We start from the raw sequence: 26,809 nt of genomic DNA on the forward strand, positions 1-26,809 counted from the left end.
CTTCCTTTCGGTCTCTTCGTCCTATCCCCTCCCCCTCTTCGCATTAACTCTTTCCTAAAGAGTCTGACCCCTCCCTCAGGGCCCTCCCCTTACCCCAAGCTCCCTCCCCTGGCAGCCAGCCAGGATCCGAACGTGGCTATCGCCTGGGGCCCCCTAAACAGCCGGGAGGACCTTGGAGCTTCAGCTAGGGCTACTCCCACGCCCACTCTCCAGAGCCTCAGGGACTTAGAAAAGCTTGCAGAGCAAAGGGCAGGGCCCTGGACATGGGTCGGCTGCAGCTGGACTGGGGCCGCTCGTCCAGCACCTCCCCCAGACTGCCAGGGACATAAACCAGTACGGAAGCGAACGGCACGCCCCCTCCCCCATTTCCTTGCTCTAGCTTTCTGACTCAAGAGAGGAAGGCAGGAGTCAAAGTTGGAAGTTGGGGGGGGGGGGGGGGCGGCAAGTGTCTATCGAGATGAAGGTGTGTGGGAGAGCGGGACAAGAGCTTCTGCCAAGCTTACTTTCCTGGGCCACACTGGCTTCATTATGTTTCAAGGTTGGAAATTCTTGCCCTTGAGCCACGTATTTGGGCACTTAATCGCACTCCGATTTGTGTTACTCTTTACTACTTTTTAGCGGTAAGTCATGATTGCCAGCCGTCACAAAAAAATAAATAAATAAATTAGCAAGGCATGTTAGGCAATAAATGGTTAACAGAGACAACATCAGTACCAGGAAAAGAAGAAATAAGACCAATGTGCTTAGACAAATCGAAGGGGGTGGGGCTACCATAACAACAAATGTAAAACAAGCCTTCCGCTCCTGTTTATCCCCAGGATGAAATAAAACACACACACACACACACACACACACACACACACACACGAATGAGAAAGCAAGATACCAAATGTACCAGAGTTCTACATTTGCTATTCTCCAAAGTGGTTTCTTACAGGAGACCACACACTGTTAACCTACTGTAAGAAATGCTCTTACAGGGGCGAGCTGCGTTAGCTCTACCTTCTCCTAGCCAGCCGCCAACAAGGCCAGGAATAACAGGCCTTAGCAACAGGGGATGCCATGTGATCAAGAATCAAGCCACAGGCAAGGGAAAAAACTTACGTCCTAGAGATTGATTATGTGAACCAGAGGAAACAACCATGAGTAGCCAGATGTTACCACTGCCCCACCTCCCCCATCCCTTTTACTTGATGAAGCCCCAGACTCCTAAAAATTGCTGTTGGTTGTGGGGCCTAGTGGCCTAAGGCTGTAACCCCACTTCCTGGGAGGCTGAGGCTGGACTGCTATGAATTTGAGCCACTTTGGGCTACATAGTAGGATGTGTTCAGAAACTTGCTGTTGCTTACCATTTCAAACCCCAGAATCTACCTGTGAGGAGCACAAATAAAGATGCCTTTTAGACATACAGAAATAGTTTAGTGAGAAATCCCAGTACACTCAAGGCTACACCTGATAACCAGAATCCAGTGACATCATTTACTGAAGATAACCAGACACATGACTGAGTAATTGGAGAACTCCATGGTTCCTAACTGAGCTATTTCTATGTCTGAAGAAGCATTTTTAAAAAATTGTGCTCATCACACTTGCACACACTAACAATTCTGACCAGCAAAACTGGCCATGTGATGACCTTGGACCCTCCCGGCCAGGCCCATTCTCCTGAACATTCTCAAATCACAGATGGTTGTCCATGTAAAGCCTTGGGTAAGCATTTGATGGTGAGTGGCTCTGGTTACAATGGAACCTCTCTAAATGCTCCTGGAAGGCTCTACTTTGAAAGTTAACTGTTTTTATGCATACAGAATGACTCAAAACCAGCCCAGCAATGTCCTCATTACAGATCTTCCACATAAGAACTGCTGGGCGGTGGTGGCGCACGCCTTTAATCCCAGCACTGGGGAGGCAGAGGCAGGCGGATCGCTGTGAGTTTGAGGCCAGCCTGGTCTACAAAGTCAAGACAGTCTGGACAGTCAAGGCTACACAGAGAAACCCTGTCTCGAAAAACCAAAAAACAAAAAGAATTGTACTTCCAGGGCTGGAGAGATGGCTCGGAGGATAAGGACAGTGGCTCTTCCAAAGGTCCTGAGTTAAATTCCCAGCAACCACAAGGTGGCTCGCAGCCATCTATAATGTGATCTGATGCCCTCTTCTGGCATACAAGTACACATACAGGCAGAGCACTGTATAAATGACAATTCTTAAAAAAGAAAAAAAAAAGAATTGCACTACTGAAATTGGTTAGTATATCGGATACCAGGGGAAAGGTCATACCAGGTACAGTTGGCCTTCATTGTTTACAGAGCCTGTGTTTGCAAATTTACCTACTCACGGACATTTATTTGTAACCTGAGTCCACAATCACAGCAATTTCAGTTTTTAAGGAAATCCACGGAGCAGCAGCCAGGTGGTTTCTGTGTCCATGTCCTCAGCTGAGGCAGAGCACTGTGACACCTTGTCTCCTTGCTTTAGTCTTCATAAACAAAGTGTCCTCATGATCTGTTTAATGCCACGGCTTTTGCCCATTTGTGCTTTTTGGTAGTAATTTTACTACTTAAAAATGGCTCCCATGGGTAGGGTTGAAATGTTGTCTAACTAGGTACAAAAAGCTCCATGGAGAAAGCTCTTCTTATATATAGCTTCACTCATCCCAGATAATGGCAGGAGGATTGTTAGGACTGTCTCAAGACAGTTTCCTTCACTAATTCAATGTTCACAGTGACTTTATATGCAGTAGAACTGCCCTCAACAGCAAGAGCTGTCTATCTTCTGCTTAGTTCTTCCTCCCAAATCCCAGGAATGGGAGCTGCAGGCATGCACTGTTACCCCAGCCTCAGAATGCCTTTTGATACCTCGGGTTTGAAGAGGTATGCATTTCTATCCTCAGAATGGATATAATTCTACAGACACCGTACGTTTAAAGGAAAATTCATTTCAACTGCTGCAGGACCATCCAATTTTATTCTATATTAACCTTTTCTTTTCTTTATAGGTGGGTTGTTTATGGACACCTGGTTTACTAGGTAGTTCAATACAGAACTCTAAACTAGGTCTGGACACGGTGGTAGAAACACGAAGGAGGCCAGCCTGGGCTACATAGCAAGACCCTCTCTCAAACACAAAAAGAGCCCCGTTTGTAAACTATACACTGGCATTCAGATATATGAATTTGTCTTGAATGGGCCATGAACTTCAATGAGTGAAGCATCAAAATTGCAGAGGAGGAACCAGAATTAGGCAGTTAATAGAGGGGCAACTGGCAGTTCAGATGACCAAGAAATAATGTTCAACAGTGTCCCTATGGCCCCAAGTATAAGAAGCTTCACAGAAAACTCCTGTCCTCTCTCTAGGACACCACAGGCTGATGGATAAAATGAAGCGACTTCTCTGTTGGGAAGTCAGATTTTTCTGAGGAACTAGCAAGGTGTTGACTTCTTCTGGTTTATGCAAGTAATCCACCACTGTACAGAATAGAGGTCAGAGCAGGCACCTTGACCTGCCAAACTATCTCACTACCTGGCCAACATTTTTAGTCTTCCTGAAATAAGGAAATCAATGGATAAAAATTGGAAAAGGCTAATAGAAGTAACAAAGGCAAGAATATTTTAATTTTTACAAGAATGGAACACAGAGCCAGGCAGGGTGTTGCATGTCTGTAATCCCAGCACTTGGGAGGCAGATTGCTCTGAATTTGAGGCCAGCCTGGTCAACAAAGCCAGTCCAGGACAGCCAAGGCTACACGGGGAAACCCTGTCTTGACAAACAAAAAAGTAAAAAGAATGAAACAGGTAAATGGTCCCCCAAAAGGAGGGAACCTCAGTTGGTGCTGGATGGTAAAGCATAGAAACTCCTTATTTCCCTGTTGTATATTAAGATAAAAATCGTTTCCTTAGGTTATCAGTAGCTAAAGCAGACTTGAAGACAGAAACATTTAAGGTAAGCCATTGTGAATCAGCACTCAGGCTTTATCAGCAGGAATTCTCCCAGTTTTACCTCCAGCCTAGAGACTACATTCATATTTAGACCCTGCTCTTTCATAATCAGATACCTTTTCACATTGGTGGAAATCCTAACAAAATCTCTTGAGTCACTGGCAGCTTTTGTGTGGAGAGTGGTAAAATTTAGAACATTATTTTTTAATAAAACCTTGAGTGTTTATTTTTGTTTTATTTTAAAGTGATTTATTTATTTATTATGTATACAGTGCTCTGCCTGCATGTACCCCTGCAGGCCAGAAGAGGGCAGCAGACCACATTATAGAAGGCTGTGACCCACCACTTGGTTGCTGGGAATTGAACTCAGTACTTTTGGAAGGGCAGCCAATGCTCTTAACCTCTGAGCCATCTCTCCAGCCCCTTTATTTTTGTTTTTTTTTTTTTTTTTTTTTGACTCAAGGTTTCTTTGTGTAGCCCTGGCTATCCTGAACTCAATTTTAGACCAGGCTGGCTTTGAACTCAGAAATCAGCCTGCTCTGCTACCTGAGTGCTGGGATTTAAGGTGCATGCCACTACGCCCAATCTTTTTAGTATTTATTTTTAAAAATGTTTGTGTGCACGCACATGGGTGATTGCTCAGAGGCTGCCCCTAGAGCTGGAGTTACAGGTGGTTGTGTGCCACCTGACATGGGTGTTAGAAACACCTCTGTAAAAGCAGTAGTCATTCATCTATTTTTGTTTGCTTGCTAGTTTGTTTTGGAGGCAGGGTTGCTCTATGTAGCCTTGGCTCTCCTGGACTCAGTGATCCACCTGCCTCTGCTTCCAGAGTTCTGGGATTAAAGGCGTGTGCCACCATAGCACCACACCCCAGCTGTGTAAATTCTCTCGCTCCCCTCCATTCCCCACCCCTACCTTTTCTTCCCTTGGGAATGGGGCCTCACACTGTAGCTTAGATTGACCTGAAACTCACTATATAGCCCTGTATGGCTTCATACTCACAGCAATCCTCCTGCCTCAGCCTCAAGAGACTTTATTCACACTTAAAAAGGAGTTGTTCTTTACAAGTCTTTGCATATTTACAGAGTTCATAGTAAGTCAGAGTAGGATACAATTTCAGAAGCTCTGAAGACTCTCAACAAACAGACTCATTATAGTCAATGATCTTACCTTGAAAACAAAGGCTGATAGAGGGACAGAAAGGACAGACACAATTTTAGAACAAAACAGGTATATTTCTATTAGACTACCTGGTACAGAAGATAGTGTGGCATGGATGAATAGTATGAATGACAAATAATACAAATATATTTTATTTGAAATAAACAAAAATGCTTACATAGCTTTCATTTGCAAACAAACTCTTGCTTGACTGTATTATTGAGAAAAAAAAAAAAAAAAAAAAAAAAACAAAGCTGAAGCAAAACACCCTTCTGTTTTAACTTGTATTTGGGGACAGGTAGGAAGACACTACTTGGTTTTTTAAAAAACTGACCTTCCCCTAAGGCCTGGTCATAGAAGTGTAAACAATGTGAATGAATCCACCATTACCAGTTGTCGTAGGCCATGTCACATTACTTGTGTATTCTGAGATCACACACCTGCCAATATGCCTAGGAAGGTAGCTGTATCACAGTAACATATGAGTTCTAGGCAGGCAGGATGATGGAGAAAGAGTCATTTGGAATGAGTTCTACATCCTGTTTAGAAGAAAGCACTAGCATTCGCTAAAAATCCCAGGATATGACAGAAAGACACTGCCCGGGAGTCTTCCTTTTACTTTGGTTCATTCCAGCTTTGTGAGCGACATAGCTGTTTATTCGTCTGCTTAGAACAGTCCTGCCAGAGAGCAGTAAAGCACAGATATCTATTATTCCTTCACTGTCTGCGTTTTTTCAAGTTTTATAGTCCACTACATCCACAGTATGTCACAGGTTCTTGAATATTAAACAGAAATACAAGGGGCAAGACTATTCTAAAAATGCTGAAATCTAATGAGGCGTTTCTGCAGGTATTGCCATTGACAGGAAAGTGAACCAAGGAGAGTTAAGAATGACTTGGTCAGACTCAATCAAGACTTCTAGCCAGGCGTGGTGGTGCACACCTTTAATCCCAGCACTTGGGGGGCAGAGACAAGCGGATCTCTGTGAGTTCAAGGCCAGCCTGGTCTACAAACTGAGTCTAAGACAGTAAAGGCTACACAGAGAAACCCTGAAACCCTGTCTCAGAAAAAACCAAACCAAAACAAAACAAAAAACCAACTTCTAGAATCTGATTCTGTGTTTTAATTTCTCCATCTATCTAAACATAGTAGAACTTTGCAGAGAAGGTCTCCGAGTGACAAATCTGATAACAAAGCTTCAGGGCTGGCTACATCTAAATTCCCTTGCAAAGTAGTAAAGCACCTGTGACCTTTACAATAGTAGTTAATTCTACTGACTGATAAACAGAACTTAGGGCTCGGGCCTAGAGAGGAAGGATATGCAATAGGCATAAATTCTCTTCTGAGAGACAAAGCCCAATCTTGGGATGCTCAGAATGGAGGGGCCGGGGATTTAGGTGAGGCTGGCTCCTAATACAAGAGCAAAGGATCACCAGGTGTTTTATCACGCCACACCAGCATTCCAGTGATCAGGCATCATTCATTTGCCCTTCCATTGCAGAGAACAGACCCAGGTGACTGGCTGACAGTCCTGGTTTCCCCCAGTGCTTTCTCTAAGCTGTGCTTCCTACACACATCCATGGCCACAACACAAGTAGATCGGAGGAGACAACGAGAGAATGAAATGTGGTTCAAGTCTTTGGATTTAAAAACAAGTCCCCAGAGAAGATGGTGCCATGGAATTTCCAGGAAACTTCCTTTGCCTCCCAACATGGACCCTAAAAGCCCCAATCCAAATGTCTAATAATTAGGCTATGAGATGCTATAAATGATCAAAGCAGTCAGACAGAGGAGGAGTGTGTTGTCCACTTAGCTGCAGTTTGTAGCGTAGCCTCTTTAGCAATTGGTGGATCAGTAAAAGCCACTGAAGTACTGAACAGACATTCTGTAAAAACCAGTAACAGGACTTCATGGCTAGGAAATTTTCTAAACAGTAAAATGACTTCAGGATAGATCTCTTCGACATTAAATGTAGCAAAGTTAAAAAAAAAAAGATTTACACGTAGATATAGTGATAACAGAAAATTACAAGGCAGAGAACACACACCCAAAAGAATCAAGACAGTGTTGTAGGTTCAACAGTATTCCAGGGGGCTAGAAGATCTGTTAACTTTGTTAACTAGCAAAATATCACTCTTGTTTGTTTATAAATCACTTATTTATCATGACCACACCGTGTTGAATCTTTTTCTTCCCATGTACTGGAGACTCCTACAGTTGGCCTTTAAGCATTTTGCATTTCTTTGCCAATCTTGTAACTGAGTATCTTGTTCCAGTCGATTTTGGTGCGGGTAACTGGCAGCTGCCGGCGCAAAGCCTTGAACGTGGTATCCGACATTGTTTGATAGTTTTCACTAATTGCTGTCTGCAATAGAAAACTGATGGTGAGCTGCTTGAATGGGAATAGAGCTGTCTGTGAACAGGAAGGGAATCAGACAGTTAAAGGACACAGGACAACAACATGTATCCTGAGCTGCTCTCCAATCTTGAAAGCAAATCAAACTCCTCTGCATGCCTGAGACATGGCTGCAGTCTCATAATTGTAAACAGGAGCCAGACTGCAGGGTCTGTGAAGTCTCAGGCTTAGTGACACCCACAGTGTATGCTTTATGTTAAAGCCACAAAGGCCTGAACAAAATATGTTTACAGAGAAAGAACTTCCAAATCTTCTTACCTGATACTCATTTTCTGCACTCTCTATGATTTTAATGAACTCCTTTGCAGTTTGGACCTCATTCTAATGAAAGAAAAAAAGGGAAATAATATTTTTAAAAATATGTAAGCAATGAAAAGACACTGGACAGTCCATTCCATGAACTAACGCTTGTATAATGATCCTAGTCTCTGCAGTGTTCAGATACACGGCACCTCTTCATGTACACGATCATACACTATCATGTACACGGCATCTCTTCATATACACGATCATACACTATCATGTACACGGCATCTCTTCATATACACGATCATACACTATCAGGTACACGGCATCTCTTCATATACACGATCATACACTATCATGTACACGGCATCTCTTCATGTACACGATCATACACTATCAGATACACGGCATCTCTTCATGTACACGATCATACACTATCAGATACACGGCATCTCTTCATGTACACGATCATACACTATCATGTACACGGCATCTCTTCATGTACACGATCATACACTATCATGTACACGGCATCTCTTCATGTACACGATCATACACTATCATGTACACGGCATCTCTTCATGTACACGATCATACACTATCATGTACACGGCATCTCTTCATGTACACGATCATACACTATCATGTACACGGCATCTCTTCATGTACACGATCATACACTATCATGTGCACGGCATCTCTTCATGTACACGATCATACACTATCATGTACACGGCATCTCTTCATGTACACGATCATACACTATCAGATACACGGCATCTCTTCATATACACGATCATACACTATCAGGTACACGGCATCTCTTCATATACACGATCATACACTATCAGATACACGGCATCTCTTCATGTACACGATCATACACTATCAGATACACGGCATCTCTTCATGTACACGATCATACACTATCATGTACACGGCATCTCTTCATATACACGATCATACACTATCATGTACACGGCATCTCTTCATGTACACGATCATACACTATCAGATACACGGCATCTCTTCATATACACGATCATACACTATCATGTACACGACATCTCTTCATATACATGATCATACACTATCAGATACACGGCATCTCTTCATGTACACGATCATACACTATCATGTACACAGCATCTCTTCATGTACACGATCATACACTATCAGATACATGGCATCTCTTCATACACACGATCATACACTATCATGTACACGGCATCTCTTCATGTACACGATCATACACTATCATGTACACAATCATACACTATCATGTACACAGCATCTCTTCATATACACGATCATACACTATCATGTACACGGCATCTCTTCATACACACGATCATACACTATCATGTACACGGCATCTCTTCATATACAGGATCATACACTATCAGATACACGGCATCTCTTCATATACACGATCATACACTATCAGGTACACGGCATCTCTTCATATACACGATCATACACTATCAGATACACGGCATCTCTTCATATACACGATCATACACTATCAGATACACGGCATCTCTTCATATACACGATCATACACTATCATGTACACGGCATCTCTCTCTTCTTATTCCTACAACAACACTGTGAAGTGAGTGTCACTAACACATTCATTTGGCAGATGAGAAAACAGAACTTTCTGAAGTGACCTGACCAAAATTATATAGCTTATAAATAATAAGAAAGGCTCTAGAGACTGGTGGGATGGCTTAGCAGGCAGAGATGCTTGCTCTTCAGCCCGACAGCCTGAGTTTAACAACTGGAACCTACACAGTGGCAGAAGAAAGCTGACTCCCACGGACTGATCACTGACCTCTGCACACATAGCATGTGTGTGCCACCCTCAAATAAATTAAATAAATGTATCAACAATGAAAACACAGAGAGATGAGACCTAAATCTAGGACTTTGCTAGAAGAATCACTGTTTTCTCCACTCTACCATTATATACTCTCCAAACATAGCACCCTGTCTCGAAAATGTGCGTGCGTGCGTGTGTAGTGCTGGGGACTGAACCTGGGAACTTATGCATATTGAGCAAAGCTCTTCTACTGAGCTATATCCTCAGCCTCCCCCCAGCCCCTGCTCTGTTTTGCCTTATTTTTTGTTGTTGTTTTTGTTTGTTTTTTGAGACAGGGTTTCCTGTGTAGCCTTGGCTGTCATCTTGGACTCACCTAGTAGACCAGGCTGGCCTAGAACTCGGAGAGATGTGCCTGCTCTCAAGTGCTGGGATTATAGGCGTGCGCCACCATGCCTGGCTGCTTTTTTCTTTTTTGACAGTTTCGTGTAGTGCAGCCTGGACCTGAACCTGCTGTGTAGCTAAAGGTGACGTTAACCCCTGATCCTTCTGTCCTTGTCTCTCAAGTACTAGTACAGCACACTCAGTTCCTCAGCTCCCCCTTTTAGATTTGTGTGTGCGTGCGCACGCGTGTGTGCCTGTACACACACACACACACACACACACACACACACACACACACACACACACCCCTTAGAGGCTAAATGAAGGGTCAGGACCCCTCTGGAGCTGGAATTACAGGAGGTTGTAAGCCACCAAATATGGGTGCTGGGAACTGACCTTCGATCTTCTGTGAGAACCATCTCTGTTGACCCCACTTCCCCTCACAAGTCCTTTAAAAATGCTACTGTTTAAGACAGGAGCTATAAGGTTATGAGATATGCTATGCAGCTGAGGCAGGCCTTGAACTTCCTTCTTAAAAGAGTTGTTTTAGCTAGGAGGCAGAGGCAAGTGGATGGATCAGTGTGAGTTCAAGGCCAGCCTGGTCTACAAAGCCAGTGTAGGACAGCCAAGGCTACACAGAGAAACGCTGTCTCGAAAACAAAACAAAACAAAAAAAGAAAGAGTTGTTTTAGGTTTTTTTCTTTCCTTTTTTTAATTTTTAAGGTTTTAAAAGATAGGATTTCTCTGTGTGTAGCCCTGGCTGTCCTAGACTCACTCTGTAAACCTGGCTGGCTTTGAACTCAGAGATCCACCTGCCCCTGCCTTCTGAGTGCTGGGATTAAAGACATGCATCACTATGCCCAGCTACTGTTTTCGTTTTTATTATGTGCATGTTTGAGTGCAGGATTCTGAATAGGGTGCTGGAGTTTCAGGGACCTTCGCTATTGAGTGATCTCTCCGGTCCTGTAGAGATACTTTTTAATCTTCTGCTTCAGCTTTTTCAGTAGTAGGGCTTACACATTCAGGTATGGCTAATAACCTGCCTTATGTCTTGAAACCTTTTTCTTGTGTTTGAGAGAGTCTAGCATATCCTGGGCTGGCCTCAAACTCAAACTTTATTTTGGGAGATTCTCACTAAGTTACTGAAGCTGACCTTAAAGTTCTTCTGAAGTTCAGGCTGGCCTGTTTAAATGTTTTGAGATAAGGTCTCCACTTCCCAAATGCTGGGATTACAGGCTACCACATCTAGTTTCATTATTTTTAATTTAATATTTCAACATTGCTCGTTTTCATTTTAAAAATTATTTTATCAGACTCAATATCTCACCCTGTAGTCTACACTGGCCTTGAACTTGCAATAGTCTTTCTGGCTCAGTCTTTTGAGTGTGAGGATGTCCTTCCATGCCCAACAGCTTTATTTTTAAATAAGGTAAATATTGATAAAAAATAAGACATAAATGCTCTTTGGATGATTACTTTTTTTCTTTTAAAGATTTTATTTATTTTATGTATATGAGTGCTCTATCTGCACATACACTTGCAGGCCAGAAGAGAGCATTAGAGGGTATAGATGGTTGTGAGCCACCATGTGGTCGCTGGGAATTGAACTCAGGACCTCTGGAAGAACATTTAGTGCTCTTAACCAATGAGCCATCTTTCTAGCCCTGGGTGATTGCTTTTAAGAATAAAAGAAAGTAATGACACCATGAAGGGAAGAATTAAAGACACCATCTATCTTTCTTGTCAGTGTGTAGAAAACACTTCCTGCCTGAATTCTAAAAATGTTTCCTAATTATATGAATATAGTTTTACAGAACTCATTTGACAAACTTCATTTATCTTGAATTTACTGATTGAAGCATTTCTATCCTTGAGCAAATCTTACAATTAAGAAGAGAAAGAGCAAGAAAAACAACGAGTATACATTTCTCAGAGCTGGGCATGGTGGCACATGGCATATACCTGAAATCTCAGAACTAAGGAGGTGCAGGCAGGAAGACTAGAAATCCAAGGTCATCCTTGGCTATAAAAACTCTCACGCCAAAACAAACAAACAAGCAATCAAGCAAACAATCAGCGTGGGGGATGCAGTTGAGTTGGCAGAGCGCTGGCCTAGTCCATGTAAAGCCTTGGGTTCCACTGCCAGGACTGCACAATGTGGGCACAGGAGTGTACACCTGTAATCCCAGCAGTAAAGAGGCAGAGGCAGAAAGAACAGGAGTCAAGGTTGTCAATGGCTACAAAACAAGTTCAGAGACAACCTGGGATATGTAAGACCCTATCTCAAACAATGCCGCCCCCCCAAAAAACCCAACAACAACAAAGAAAAGAAGGGTCTTTTACGATATGACAACTACTGTTAGTCAAAGACTTCAAACCAGTGAAGACCCTTGGTGATAAAAACACGAAAAGAAACTTAAAACTTGCATTTGTCTGTCAGGTGCAAAGTTAATTTTTTAGAAAAAGACAAGTAAGGCCGACATCCCACACTGCATACTCACAGAAACAGTTATTGTGTCCTGCACATCTTTATGACTAACCAACTGAACATTGCCATCTTCATAATAATGAACCTGTGAGAAATAATATGAGAAGAGTTATCCATAATTCACACAGAAACATAGTGCTGAGGGCATACTCCATGTTTGAGGTCATTTTTATCAATCTGAACAAACAATATGATCAATCACTATGGTATGAAAATTCACATAATAAATTTAAGAAATCTTTCTTTCTTTCTTTCTTTCTTTCTTTCTTTTTTTTTTTTTGAGACAGAGTTTCTCTGTGTAACAGCCCTGGCTGTCCTGGACTTACTTTGTAGACCAGGCTGGCCTTGAACTCACAAAGATCCGCCTGCCTCTACCTCCCGAGGGCTGGGATTAAAGGCATGTGCCAATACCACCCGGACAAGAAATCTTTCTTTAGCAGAGAAAAATGGATTACTAAGTTTTAAAAAATGTATGCTTATTCCTCTATAGACTCTGGGCTACACATTACGCATACAAACACAGCTAACATTCCACTTCTTTTTTACACAGACTTGATAAATAGCTCTGATTGGCCTGGAACTTGAGGCAATCCTATATGACAAGATCCTACTCTAAGAGTATCAAAATAATATAAAAATCATCGAGCAATAGTTTTTAAAAAATAGATCCTAGTACCTAACATCTGAGATATTTTTCTAGCTGCATGATTATTTATATTGGCAAGTAAATCTCACTGAGTTCAGGAAAAGCTTGAAGGTTAAAAAGAGGACCAAACCAAAAAGAAATTTTTTTTTTTGAGACAGAATTTTTCGGTGTGCATTGCCTGTCCTGGTTTACTCACTCTGTAAACCAAGTTGGCTTCAAACTCATAGAGACCTTCCTTCTTCTGCCTCCCGAGTGCTGGGAGTATAGGCGTGCAACACCATGCCTGGCTCTGAACCAAAAATTTTATTAGTAATTTATAAAGATAAGGAGCTAGAGAGAACACTTGCTGCTCTTGCAGAGGGCCTGGGTTCTGTTACTAGCACCAATGCTGTGGGTCAGAACCATCCATGGATCCAATTTACAGGGGATCTAAGATCCTCTTCAGACCTCTTTAGACACCAGGCTCATAAAACAAGGTACACAGGCAAAACACCCACATAAAATTAAAAAAAAATTTTTGTTTTTGTTTTTGTTTTTTCAAGACAAGGTCTCTCTGGGTAGCCTTGGCTGTCCTGGACTCACTTTGTAGACCAGGTTGGCCTCGAATTCACAGCGATCCACCTGCCTCTGCCTCCCGAGTGCTGGGATTAAAGGCGTGCACCACCACTGCCTGGCAATAAAAATAATTTTTTTTTTTTAATAAAAATAATTTTTAAAAATTACAAAAATAAGCCAGGTAGTGGCGCATACACCTTTAATCCCAGCACACAGGAGGCAGAGGCAGGTGGATCTCTGTGAATTTGAGGCTAGCCTGGTCTACAGATTGAGCTCCAAGACAGGCAGGGGTACACAGAGAAACCCAAAATCAAGCAAACAAAAATTACAAAAGTAAGTGTTGGGTTACTGAGGTGGTTCAGTGGCAGACTTCTGACTATAAGCCTGCTGATTTGAGTTCAATCCTTGGAACCACATGGTGGAAAGAGAAAACCAAGTCCTTTGTGTTGTACTTTGGCCTCCTTGAATGCACTGTGACACATGTACCACTCTTCCCCGATAAATAAATGTTAAAAGTTATATGGCAGAGGCAGTTTTGGAGCTACAGATGTAGTTAGGTGGTAGAGCACTTGCTTATTCTACATGAGACCTCAGATTCAATCCCTAGCACCACAAAACAACACAGCTGTGGATATGTAAGGTATAGTGGTGAGCTACCATCCACAACAATTTTCAAGAGGGAGAGTACAAGTCATACCAGTAGATCTAAGACATGTAAGGTTCAGGGATTTTGGTAAGTTATAAGTACAGGAACAGGATGAGGGAAGCCAATTGTAAAATGAAAGACAAACAACAACAACAAAACCCTAAACTCCAACAGGGTTTTGAACATAGAGTTGTCACCTTGGCATAAGATGGAGAAGGTAAGCTAGAGAGATGGCTCATCAGTTAAGAGCACTGGCTGTCCTTCCAGGACTCATGTTCAATTCTTGGCACCCACATGGCAGCTCACACTACCTGCAACCCCAGTTCCAAGGGATATGACACCCTCACAGACACAGATGCACACAAAACACAAATGCACATAAAATAAAAATAAAAAAATAATTTAAAAACTTATTAAAAAAGAAAAGATGGAGGGCACCCAGCAATGCACTAAGCATCAGAATGGAACAAAATTGGCATAGCTGAGGGAAGAAAAAGACCTCACTATGTGAGCAGAAGTGAAATGAGCGTGTCAGACAACCCTGCTACCAAGTTGAAGTTAGATAGTGAGGAGAGCAAAGACCTCATGAGCCAAATTAAGAATTCAGACCTTATCCTACCAGTGGTCTAGGTAACGGCATTTTTTTCACCTAGTACTATGGACTGAATGTTGGTGTCCCTCCAAAACACAGCAATAGAATCAAGAGGTAGAAAGCACATCACTGGGTCGGGGTGGGATGGGGTGGGCTCTGAGAGTTCACAGCCTCATCCTACTTCCAGTTTGTTCCTTCTGCTTTTTGCCTGACACTGAGAATGTGATTTCTCAGCTTCCTGCTCCAGCTGCCATGCCACTTGCTACTCTGCCTCTCTGCCATGATTGACTCTTACTCCAATGGAATCATGGCTGAAATAAACCTTCTTCTGTAAACTGCCTATGGTCATGGTGTTGTATCAACAGAAGAGCAACCAATGCAAGTGGGAACAGTAAGCCTGCTGCTGACTATCAGAGGTGTTTGTTAGAGCCGTCACTGAGTCTTTACTACTGGCACACAGTTGCGCAAAAAGACACATCACTGCTTATTTCTTTTCAAGCCCACCATTGAGCCTCTGCCTCCCATAGTCCATTGGCAGCTGAAGATCAACAATGATGTTTTTCTTGTCTAGTCCTAGGGATCAAACACCGGGGCTTCACAAAGATTAAGCAAACACCCGCCACCGACCTACGACGCAGGGCCAAGCAAACACTCAGAGCTAAAGCAGAGAAGGCAGGTGTGGTAGTGAGGTGCAGGAAGCAGAAGCAAGGGGGCGCTGCCAACAGGGACTCCACAGTACGGAAAGAATGTAAGGTGGGGCAGTGAGCGTCACTGTTAACAAACTCAAACGAAAATCTGAAAACATCACTTTTTTGAGCAGCAGTTGTTTTATGAGCAACGATGCAGTTTTAGAAATTCAACTTAAACTCCACTTGCAGAACTCTAAAGCAGAACCATCTCCAGGATCCAGGTACTAATGAGACAAAACCAAAACACAGCAACGTCCTGTTGACTATTACAGAGTTCAACGTGTCTGCTTTAAGTCTTCAGAAATTGTTACTTCTCAGAATTACCCTTTTGCCTATACTATAGCAAATTTGTCAATGGAAAATATAAAGGGTAATTATCTCAATAATTATTCAACATATATGACTTTGTATTTTAAACAAAATTAAATCATTTATTGAGTGTGTATGTGTTCATGTGGTGGGGGCGGAAGGACAACTTGCAGGAGCTGGGTCTCCTTTGCATCCTGGGAACAGGGTATTAAATTCAGGCCATCAGACTTGAGAACACACGCCTTATCTATCTGCTGACGCATTCTGCTAGCTCTCGTTCTGATTATTAAAAGGTAAGTAAGCGACAGGCCTAGCTCCTGGAACTTGGGAGGGCAGGGCAGGAGATTGGGTATATGTGACACTCTGTCTCAAAATTAGGAAGAAAAACAAGCCGTGCGGTGGCACACGCTTGCAATTTCAGCATTTTGGAAGTGGTGGCAGGAGGGTCAGGTATTCAAGGTTCATAATTGTTCTGGGTCAAAAGAGGAATACAAAACTGTCTAAAAAACAAAGCAAGACGCCGGGCATGGTGGCGCACGCCTTTAATCCCAGCACTCGGGAGGCAGAGGCAGGTGGATCTCTGTGAGTTCGAGGCCAGCCTGGTCTACAAAGTGAGTCCAGGACAGCCAAGGATACACAGAGAGACCCTGTCTCGAACAACCAAAACCAAACAAACAAACAAAAACAAAAACAAAAAAACCACCACCACCACCACAACAACAAAGCAAACAAAATACACAAACCAGAACAATCCCAAAACTCAGAAAACTCAGGGCTGGGAGGTGCTCATCAGTAGAGACTTGGTTAGCACTTTGGATTTCATCCTAAACACACTTAAACAAGCCCTGCGTGGTGGCCAACGCCTATATCCCTGGAAGATGAAGCAGGAGGATGGGTTCCAGCTTATTTTATGCTATATAAAAGCAAGCTCAAGGTGGGCCTGGGCTATAGGAGACCTGTCTCAAAGGGACAACAAATAAAAAACCAAGTATAAACAGAGGCGTTAGGCCCTCTATACATTTTGTCAGGAAATGTCACTGTGTGCATGGTCCAACTATAGGTTTGCATTGGAAAAAGAAACTTTCTGTTTGAAATATATTTACATAAATGTATAACAATTTGCCAGATTGAAGGTGATTCCATGGTTATGAAAGGTCTGGAGTGTTAGAGCATGCAGTGTGTCTAATTATCAAGAGCAAAAAGGTAACCTTGCTATTTCCGGTTGTGCTCTTCATAACGTAGATTCCAGTAAAAAGATCTGAGGGGAAATAGCTTATTTGTGAGGTAATCTTTTTGTTGGTTTGTTTTAGTTTATCTTATTCCTTCCTAAAACCAGCTCATTATTCCTAAAAGATCTTGTTATCCTTGAAAGAAAAAGTAATGTAGTAGTATTCACTATATAATTATCCTTCATCAACCCAGAACAGCTCTCTCCTCAGCTAACTCCCAGGAAGGAGGCTTCTACTTCCATTCACTGCCACTCACCCCTTTTTATATCAATATATAGTTTAGTCCTCTAGGCCCCTCCGCTCTGTGTGGCACTGAATCAAACCCAGGGCCTTGCCCATGGTAGGGAAGTGCCCTATGAGTCTCTATTCCTAATACCAGAACCAAGAGCAAATGGCACCTTTTATAACACATGACATTTGATCTATCGTCTATAAATACACTGGACTCTTACCTGAATCTTGAGCACTCCAACCACCTGGGCTGTAGGTGGTGTAATGGAGAACTTCCACTCTGATCGCCAACGACCATTCCTATAAAAAACACACATACGCATGATGCTGCAGAATCAGCAGCAGGAACAAGAACGAGGCGACCTGACCCAGAAGTTTGCAATGGTGGCTGTGGGATTCATTCTCAATGTGACAAAGTCAAGATTGTCACTGCATAAAAGTCTCGATCTAAATGGCTGATCATACACAAGCCTTTCTAAGGAATGTGGACTCTACTTTTCCTCACCTCCTCTGAAGTAAGGCTCACTTCTCCTGATCTTAGGAGGCTCTTCTCCCAGGAGAGGGTGCTTGGTAGCACCATGCTGTACAATCAGCCCCAGGAAAAATGGGTAGCCCTGCCCTGAGGAGAACCCAAGACTTTCAGCTGAACACTCTGTAAATCACATGTTCTCACTCTTCGGTATGACAGTGTTTCTCAAAAGGATACAATTATAGATGGAGCATGAAGGTCTCTAGATCAAATAATCTCTCCCAAGATAGTTTAAAACAAACCTCAGTCACTGGTTTCTTTCCAATATAAGTTAGATAGAAATAGAGAGAACGTCTATTTCTTACCAGAAATTTTTGGGTTGAAACTGGTGGCTTTCAATACATGCAATAATGGTCTGTTGTCCATCTATAGTTTTAGCGTAAACCTATTGTTAGGAGAAAAACAGACATGAAAAACATACTTACTTTACAGTAAACTGCACAAAAGTAGTGTGCTACGTCAAAATGCTCAAAGGAGGCAAAGTGTCTGCCGGAGGCTTATAAACAGGCCTTCCTGGGATGTAAGCACAAGCGGTGTGTTACGCTCCAGCAGAAACACTGCTACAGTGAATGCCAGGAGGCGACTGCTTCTGGCTTATCATACTGTTAGACACCGGGTTAGGCTAGCGCAACTCTGGCAGGCATAGATTGAGGCTAAAGATTCGTCAACAGCTCAGGGAGGAAAGCAAGCTAACTAACTGGCAATTGGTCCTGCCAGGTTAGTGGAGCTGTACAAGGTCTACCTAGTGGGAGACAAAACATAAAAGTAGGTCATGTATTAAATAGCAGGTAAAAATTTTGGACAACAAGTCCAGAACCATTATTTTGGGAGAAACAACAATACAGGTACAGAGGATAAAATGGAAAAAAAAGCTGGAAGTGAGTCAGGAGGCCACAAATTAATGTAGGCCACAGTCTAAGGCACTGTGAGTGAGACTGGAAAGGAGGGAGAGTATGCGGCATGTGAAAGTACAACCTCAAGTTATGCTGGTTAGTTTTATGGACTTGATACAAGCTAAAGTCATCTGGGAGGAGGAAACCTCAGTAAAGAAACGCCTCCATAAGATTAGGCTACAGGCAAGCCGACAGGGCATTTTTTTCCTTAAGCGACTGATGGGGGAGAGGCCAGGCCATTGTGAGTGGTACCATCCTTGGGCTGGGGGTCCTGAGTTCTGTAAGAAAGCAGGTTGAGCAAGCCAGTAAGCAGCACCCCTCATGATCTCTACATCTCCAAGTTCTTGACCTGTGTTAATTCTTGCCTTGACTTCCTTCAATAATGGACTATGATGGGGAGGCATAAATCAAACAAACAAACAAACCAACCCTTTCCCACTAACCTTGCTTTTAGTCATGGTGTTTCATCATAGCTGTGGAAACCAGCTAATGCAGAAGTCTAGCTTATATGTCATAACCAAAGGGCAAAGGGAAACGGAAGTCACAGTATTTCTACACCTGAACAATGTGGACCAATGGATCCTATCAGCAGACTGGGAAACCCAGATGAGAGGTCTAATTTTCACTTAGAAGAACCAGCTGTGAGAGTGGAAGAAATGGGGATGTGAATGGACACGCAATCACCAGAGAAAGCAAACAGTGCTTTAAAGTCTCAAACGCATTTCTAGTATGTTTTCCTTTTTGTTTGTTTGAGACAGGGTTTCACTCTGTAGCGCAGGCTGGATTCTTCCTACCTCTGCACTGCCAAGTGTTGAGACTCTAGGTGTGAGTCCCACGTTCAGGCTTTGCCTATACTAACTACACTATAAATATCCTTGGATTCCTGGTAGAACAGAGTACAAACCCAGGGCAAAAAGAAAGCAGAGAGGAAGAAACAAGGACAAAGAAGAGATAAAAGAAACAAGTAACTTACAGAAATTACTGTGATTGAGACAGCCTTACTTCCCTTTAAAGACAAGAGATAGGACTATTTCTAAATTCAGGCACGGTGACACATGCTTATAATCCCAGCACCTGGGAAGTACAGACAGGAAGACGGAAGGAAGCCTACATGAGACTGCTTCAAAAAATAAAAACAAGAGCTAGGCGCGGTGGCACGCGCCTGTAATCCCAGCACTCAGAAGGCAGAGGTAGGCAGATCTCTGTGAGTTAGAGGCCTGCCTGGTCTACAAAGTGAGTCCAGGCCAACCAAAAATACACAGAGAAATTCTGTCTCAGAGAAACAAACCAAAACACTGAAAAACAAAAACCAAACCAAACAAATCAAAAACCCCAAAACAAAAACAAGACTTTATCCCTAGGTAACAGGAAATACACCAGAAGAGAAATGAAGTACACACAGCCACTTTGAAGAAGTAAGAGTATAAAAATCAAGTATAAGGATCCTTCTGCAACAGAATCAGATACAACAGGGGGAGGTATACGGCTTCTCAGTATGGAGAAACAAGAAATAAGCTTTCAGTCAGTCTCCAATCTAATTAGATGTAGGAGGTTAGATGCTCATCTGACAATAGAAAATGTCTGGAACACACTACAGAAAACGTGACACAGAGTGAGATGAAATTAGGGGCTTCTAAGGATGAAGGTTACTAGGATACTGCAGGCACCACTGGGGCAATTCTATCACCTTCTGTTGCTCATGTAACTAAAAGAAATTAAATAAAAAAAAACAGGTCTCAGTAGGGTTCTTTGGTATTGAGCTATCCAGATTAAAAATGTAAATGGCCAAGCAAGATGTGTGAATTTGAAGTCAGCAAAGTCTACATACATAGTGAGTTCCAGCCCAGCCAAAGCTATTGTGGGAAAGATTAAGCTTTGTCACAGGTGGAAGCAGTCTTAGCGGGCTTTACCCTTGGGGCAAGCCATGAATACCTTGTGACAGACTGTTTGGAACCTTCCTGGGCTTGGAATTTAAGAAGCCGACCTGGGAACCCCACCGTGGCTATTGTTTTCCTAATTGACCCTCGAAGGGAGAAAGGATCGCCCTTTGCTTGTGACTGGGAAGGTGGTGAGAAGACAAAACAACAGGTTGAGAGGCGAGGAGAGTGCGCAGAGAGAGCAACGGACCGGACCAGCTCGTGGGTCAGAGACACCTAAAGACCTATCCCATGGAACGGATACTGGAAGGTTCATTCTTTTGTCCCTTTAACCTTTTTTCCTTTTTGTGTATGCTAGTTGGGTTGTATAATAAATTTTAATTGTTAATAAACAGAGCCAACATCTGGCGCCCAACGTGGGGCCCGATAGGTTCCACAGTCCCTAATGATATGAGGAAAGATTCAGTATTCCAAGGGATAGAAATGTTGTTTCAGACTATTGACAAAATTACAACTGCTGTTGCAAAACTCTTTCCTGCATTATACTTAGAGGGAATTCTTTGTTTTCTCATTGTCCTTTTATTACAATATTTCATGCTTAGGAGGATTAGAAGACAGGCTAATGGCATAAAAAAGCCGGAAGGGTCAGTAAGTTCTATCCTTTTGGGAAAGATTGCAGATTTGACTGGACAGATGGAAAGGCTGAGAAATAAAAATGAAGAGATGGGAAAGTGGATAGAATTTTTGGCATTTGGTAGTGATGAAGGACAGAAAATAGAGAGATCGGAAAGCCAGAAAAACCAGAAAGAGTCAATAAGCTCTATCCTTTTGGAAAGAATTGACTGAACAAATGGGCAAAATGCAGAGAAAACTGGAAGGACTAGAAAAACAGAAGGCACCTTTGGTTAAAAAGGGTGGAGAAGGTCAGAAACCAGAGACAAAGGAAGCCAGACCGACCAAAAGGTCTTTGAAAGTAAATGTACCAGTGGAGGATACCTCCACAGTCACCCAGGCACCTTCAGCTTTTCCAGTCACTGTAAGACATGTACTCGAGCCAAATGGTGCTGAGGGTCATGACAAAATAGCCTGGTGTCCTGTAGACATGATGAATTTAAAACATTTTAAGGAATCCGTCGTCAGATATGGTATGCATTCTAACTTCGTTAAACAAATGTTAAACAGCTGGGCCTATCAGAATAGACTTGTTCCCCAAGATTGGAAAAATTTAGTTTCAGCGGTATTGGAAGCGGCACAACAGCTACAGTGGTTATCATGGTGACAAACAGAGGCTATAAAAATAGAACAAAAAAATATCACACAGGGAATAAATATTAATAGAGTTCAATTACTTGGTGATGGACCATATACTAACATGAGAGAGCAAGTTCAATCTGACGATAGAGTGATTGAACAATGTTGTAAGGCAGCCTTGAGAGCTTGGGAGCTGGTAGAGAAACCTGGGAAAACAACTATTCCCTTTACTAAGGTGTTCCAAGGACCTCTGGAGCCCTTTACAGAATTTTTGCAGAGATTAGGATCTGCAATGGATAAGGCGATGCCAGATTCTGACAACAAAAAGGCATTAAAACTTATCATGGCTTAAGAGAATGCAAATACTAAATGTAAGAAGGTGCTTAGACCGTTAAAAAAAAGAGGCGCTCCATTAGATGACTGGGTAAAGGAGACAGTTAATATCAACTCTCAGAAATATCAGAATAATATTGTGGGACAAGCTTTAGTCAAAGAGCCCAAATATCATAATACTCGGTGCTTCAATTGCGGTCAAATTGGTCATGTACAAAAAAACTGTAGAGATAAAAGGCACAATAACCCAGGAAAAAACGTAACTCGTAAAAGAGAACAAGGAGATTCTAGTTATGATGGTAATGAGGTACCAAGACTCCCAGGGTACTGTAGTCGCTGTGGAAAAGGGAAACATTGGGCTCGGGATTGCCAGTCTAAGCGAGATGTGCAAGACAATATCTTGCCGACGGGAAACGGCAGGAGGGGGCCATCGGCTCGGGCCCCCGTAAACAATGCCAGCCAAATTCCTTTGGCCAGTCAAAAAGTGACAAACCCACAGAAAAACGGGAACTGAGTGTTAGCGATCTAATGCATGCTACTAAAGGCAGTGCAGCCTTGGATCTGGCTTCAAATATGTCTCTTACCCTAACTCCTCAGGTTAAATGTTACAAATTAAATACTGGTGTTTTCGAACCTTTGCCTTCAGGCACAGTAGGATTGGTTCTGAAAAAAAGTGGGCTGACTTCTCAGGGTTTTATTGTGCATCCCGGTATTTATAGATGGAGATTCTAAAGGGGAAATAAAAATCTTGGTATATGTGAAAAAGGAGATGAAAATCGATGCCGGGGATAGGATTGCTCAACTCCTACTGTTTCCTTACATTAAGGGCAAAGCCGCTCCAGTGGAAAGGACCGGTGCATTCGGGAGCACAGGGACACGTGTGTTCTGGCAAACAGTAATTAATGATCAGAGACCTAAGTTAATTATACAATTGAATGGTATTAAAATAGAAGGCTTGGTAGACAGTGGAGCTGACGTCTCCATCATTTGCCAGAAGTCTTGGAACCAAACTTGGCCACTTTTAAGAAGGTTTATACAGAAATTGTAAAAATTGGTAAGTTACCTCAAATAAAACAAAGTGTACAGTGGCTTGAGTGTGTGGGACCAGACGGGCAGTTAGGGAGGCTAAAACCCTATGTGGCTGACATTCCTATAAATCTATGGGGAAGAGACCTTTTACAACAATGGGGTACTCAGATTACTATTCCTACAATTACTGAGATAAACAAGGTTGAAACAATGGGTGAATTGGTATGCGCTTCTAGGGAAGAGATTAACGTAAGTGATCAGAGGCGACCACAAGCTATGCCCATTGTCCAACCTCAGAATTCTTCAGGTCCAACCTCAGAATTCTTCAGGTTTAAAATGTCAAAATTTATAAGAGGGGCCACTGCTGAGATACCAACCGCCTTGCCCCTAAAATAGATTTCAAACAGACCTGTATGGCAGGAGCAGTGGCCCTTAACAAAAAAAAAGTTACAGGCGCTTCAAGGTTTAGTGAAAGAGCAGCTGGAGGCTCAACACATCGAAGAATCTTCCAGTCCCCGGAATTCCCCTGTGTTTGTGGTAAGAAAGAAATCAGGTGGATGGAGAATGATAACAGATTTGAGGGCCATAAACAAGGTGATTCAACCCATGGGTTTGCTTCAACCTGGAATTCCTTTGCCTTCCTTATTACCTCGGTCTTGGCATATAATTACAATTGATTTAAAAGATTGTTTTTTTACCATACCTCTACACGAGAAGGACAGGGAAAGGTTTGCTTTCTCAGTACCTATTCTGAACAGTAATTCTCCAATAAAGAGATATCATTGGAAGGTACTTCCACAGGGAATGTTGAATAGCCCAACTTTATGCCAGTATTCTGTACAACAACCTTTAGAAATACTTCGTAAGCTGTTTCCTCAATCTATCATATACCATTACATGGATGATATTCTGCTAACTGATTCTGATCCTAGTATTGTAGAAAAATGTTTCAGGAAGCACAAAGAATTTTGCCATGCTGGGGTTTACAGATTGCTGTGGAAAAAATACAAAGAGGAGATTCAATTACCTATTTAGGCTATAGTGAGACCCTGTCTCAAAAACAAATAAGAATGGAAATTAGTGGTAAATTGCAAGTATGTTTAGATTGGACAACTGATTTCTAAGAAAGAATGTATTGTCTCTTTCCCTGGAAAATGTTTGAGAAGGAAGTCTGTACTTATCTACAATGTGTTTCCCTGTTTAGAAAAACCAAACATGTAAGATGACGGCACCTTCTGCTTATGCATAGCTTACATTGTGCCAGACACTGTTCTAGCATCTTCATTAACTTACCGAATCCTCACAACACTACTGTTTTATTATATAAACAAGGAAACTGAGGCACAACGACGCTAGGTGATTTATACCTTGGGCCACACAATGAGTTAAGTGACCTGGTTAGGACTTAAACCACTCAGACTTCAAAGTGCTCTTAACTAACTATATTCCTATCTTACCATCACCACAGGTGTAAAAGTCTAACTGGATACTCTGCACTGTCTATCTGAAGACTGCTGAGAGTAGACTGCACACACACACAGGCTCAAGCCTGGCCACACACGAGTATTGGGCAGAAGGATCACCTGAAGTTCAAGGCCAGACTCTGGCCTCCAGGGGCATCTGTATTCACATGCAACACCTGCCTCCATTTATATATAATTAAAAATAATAAAAGTAGAAGCTGCGCGTGGTGCTGTACTCCTGTATTTCCAGCACTCGGGAGGCAGAGGCAGGAAAATCTCTGTTGAGTTCCAGGCCAGCCTGGTCTACAAAGTGAGTCCAGAACAGCCAAGGCTACACAGAGAAACCCTGTCCAGAAAAAAAGAGTCTGAACAGTTCAATGAGGAATAGGCAGATACTTAACCGTAGAGAAGCCATTGGAATAATGATCTTTAACATAGGCTCTTAAAGCACTGTCACAAGATTCTCTCCAAGACTTCAAACCTCCATCCACATCCTCTGGCTGGGGGTCACTTGCTTCTTTCCGTAAATGATCAAACTTGAAGGAAATTTTGTTTCTTGGATCTAGAAATCTGCTGTTGCCGAGGTCACCGTGCTCTGTAATTAAGACCTTCCAGACAAGAATTACAAATATGAATAATTCTATTAAAAAAGAAAAATTTCATCATGTTTTACAAAATAATAAATATCCTACAAAAGAAAGTTGACTTTTTATTTAATTTCTTTTCTACACTGACTTTTAAACCATGTATCATTTTTTACTCTCATAAAAATAAGGCAATGTTTTCCTCCTGCCAATACTGCCTTTTATATCTAATCTATTATCCATTATCCGTGTGTGTATTTATTCCTAGCTGTATCAACTTTTATGTATTTGTTTTCACATACTCAATGAAACTTTTGAGGGCACTGTATTATTGTGAGCACCTAAGTAATACAGCCACATGGTTCAAACATGCATCAAATGAACTCTCTTTCTCACCCCTATCTCTTATCTACCAAATTCCTTGAGTAACTTAGACTAGTCCAAATTTATTATCTTCTAGTACTTTTGTTAAGATTCTTTTTCTGTACCTCTCTGGAACCCAGGGGTTGCATATATATAACTTATGACTGAACTACATATCAAGTCAATGGCATTCTTTTTCTCTTAAAAAAAAAAAAGCACAACCTAGTATTAGCAAAAAGAGGAAGAATTTCCTAATATGTACACTATTTAAAAAAATAAGACAAATATATTTAGCACCCAATTTCCTATCTGCTCTGCCTTTCAGTCTCTACTATCTTCACGCACAGACTATGTAGCAGGCAATCATTACCTGGTCATCGTAGCCTTCTATCTTCACAGGTGTGAACTGATCCATGTTATACTGGGCAAATGCACTATTTAAAAAAAGAATTGAAAAAGAAATATTATCTCCATTTTACCAGCTACTTAATCCAAAACCTTTGGACTTATTCTTAGCTTTTCTTTCTCTGACTGTTACATCCAACCCATCAGTTCTGTGAGAAGTGTAATCAAAATCTGAGCCTGCACTCTACCCTCATCTAAGCTATTGCCTGGCCTGGCCTAACTCAGCCCCCGCCCCTTACACAGGTATTAGAATACCTTGCTGGTGACTATTCGAAACCCCGAGTCCTGTCTATCATGCCATTCTCCAACACTCTTAACAATGTCATCTCACTCACTCTTAGTGCCGGAAGAGCTGGGCACTGTCAGGGAATGGTTCTGTGGTAAGACAGACAGAGAGGCAGACAGGCAAGACAGACAAGACAAGACAGACAGACAGACAGACAGACAGACAGACAGACAAGACTTATGGTCTGGACATGAAGTATTACCACAAACGGTCCCTGATTGTTTCCTGGGCAACAGCTCTTAAAACAGTTTTCTAGCTACATAGACTGTCACAGCTTGTTTTGAAGGTCTGGTCCCAGCTGGCAATGCTTTTAGGAGATTCTAGAAGCTTAAGGAGGTAGGCCATAGCTGGAAAAGGTAGGTCACTGGGGCATGCCCTTGAGGGCAGTATCTTGTTCCAACTTTGCTTGTCTGTCTGTGCTTTTTGTTTGCCATTAGGCAAGAAAT

The 26,809-nt window shown here is 42.2% G+C and overlaps 1 protein-coding gene across 1 annotated transcript in view; it reads right to left on the reverse strand.

Moving 5' to 3' along the window:
- Positions 1–5,149: 5,149 nt before the first annotated feature.
- The window catches only part of CAPZA1 (capping actin protein of muscle Z-line subunit alpha 1), a 41,041-nt gene continuing 19,381 nt past the window's right edge, over positions 5,150–26,809 (reverse strand). The window contains exons 4-10 of the mRNA XM_084755388.1: positions 26,043–26,106; positions 25,127–25,333; positions 18,185–18,264; positions 17,572–17,650; positions 12,467–12,538; positions 7,772–7,834; positions 5,150–7,462 (exon numbers count right to left, since the gene is read on the reverse strand). Coding sequence (XP_084611514.1) covers positions 7,322–7,462; positions 7,772–7,834; positions 12,467–12,538; positions 17,572–17,650; positions 18,185–18,264; positions 25,127–25,333; positions 26,043–26,106 — 706 coding nt within the window. The 3' untranslated portion in view covers positions 5,150–7,321. The remainder of the gene's footprint in view (positions 7,463–7,771; positions 7,835–12,466; positions 12,539–17,571; positions 17,651–18,184; positions 18,265–25,126; positions 25,334–26,042; positions 26,107–26,809) is intronic.

The sequence above is a fragment of the Acomys minous genome (assembly GCF_964271855.1).
Source record: "Acomys minous genome assembly, chromosome: 14".
NCBI classification, from domain to species: domain Eukaryota; kingdom Metazoa; phylum Chordata; class Mammalia; order Rodentia; family Muridae; genus Acomys; species Acomys minous.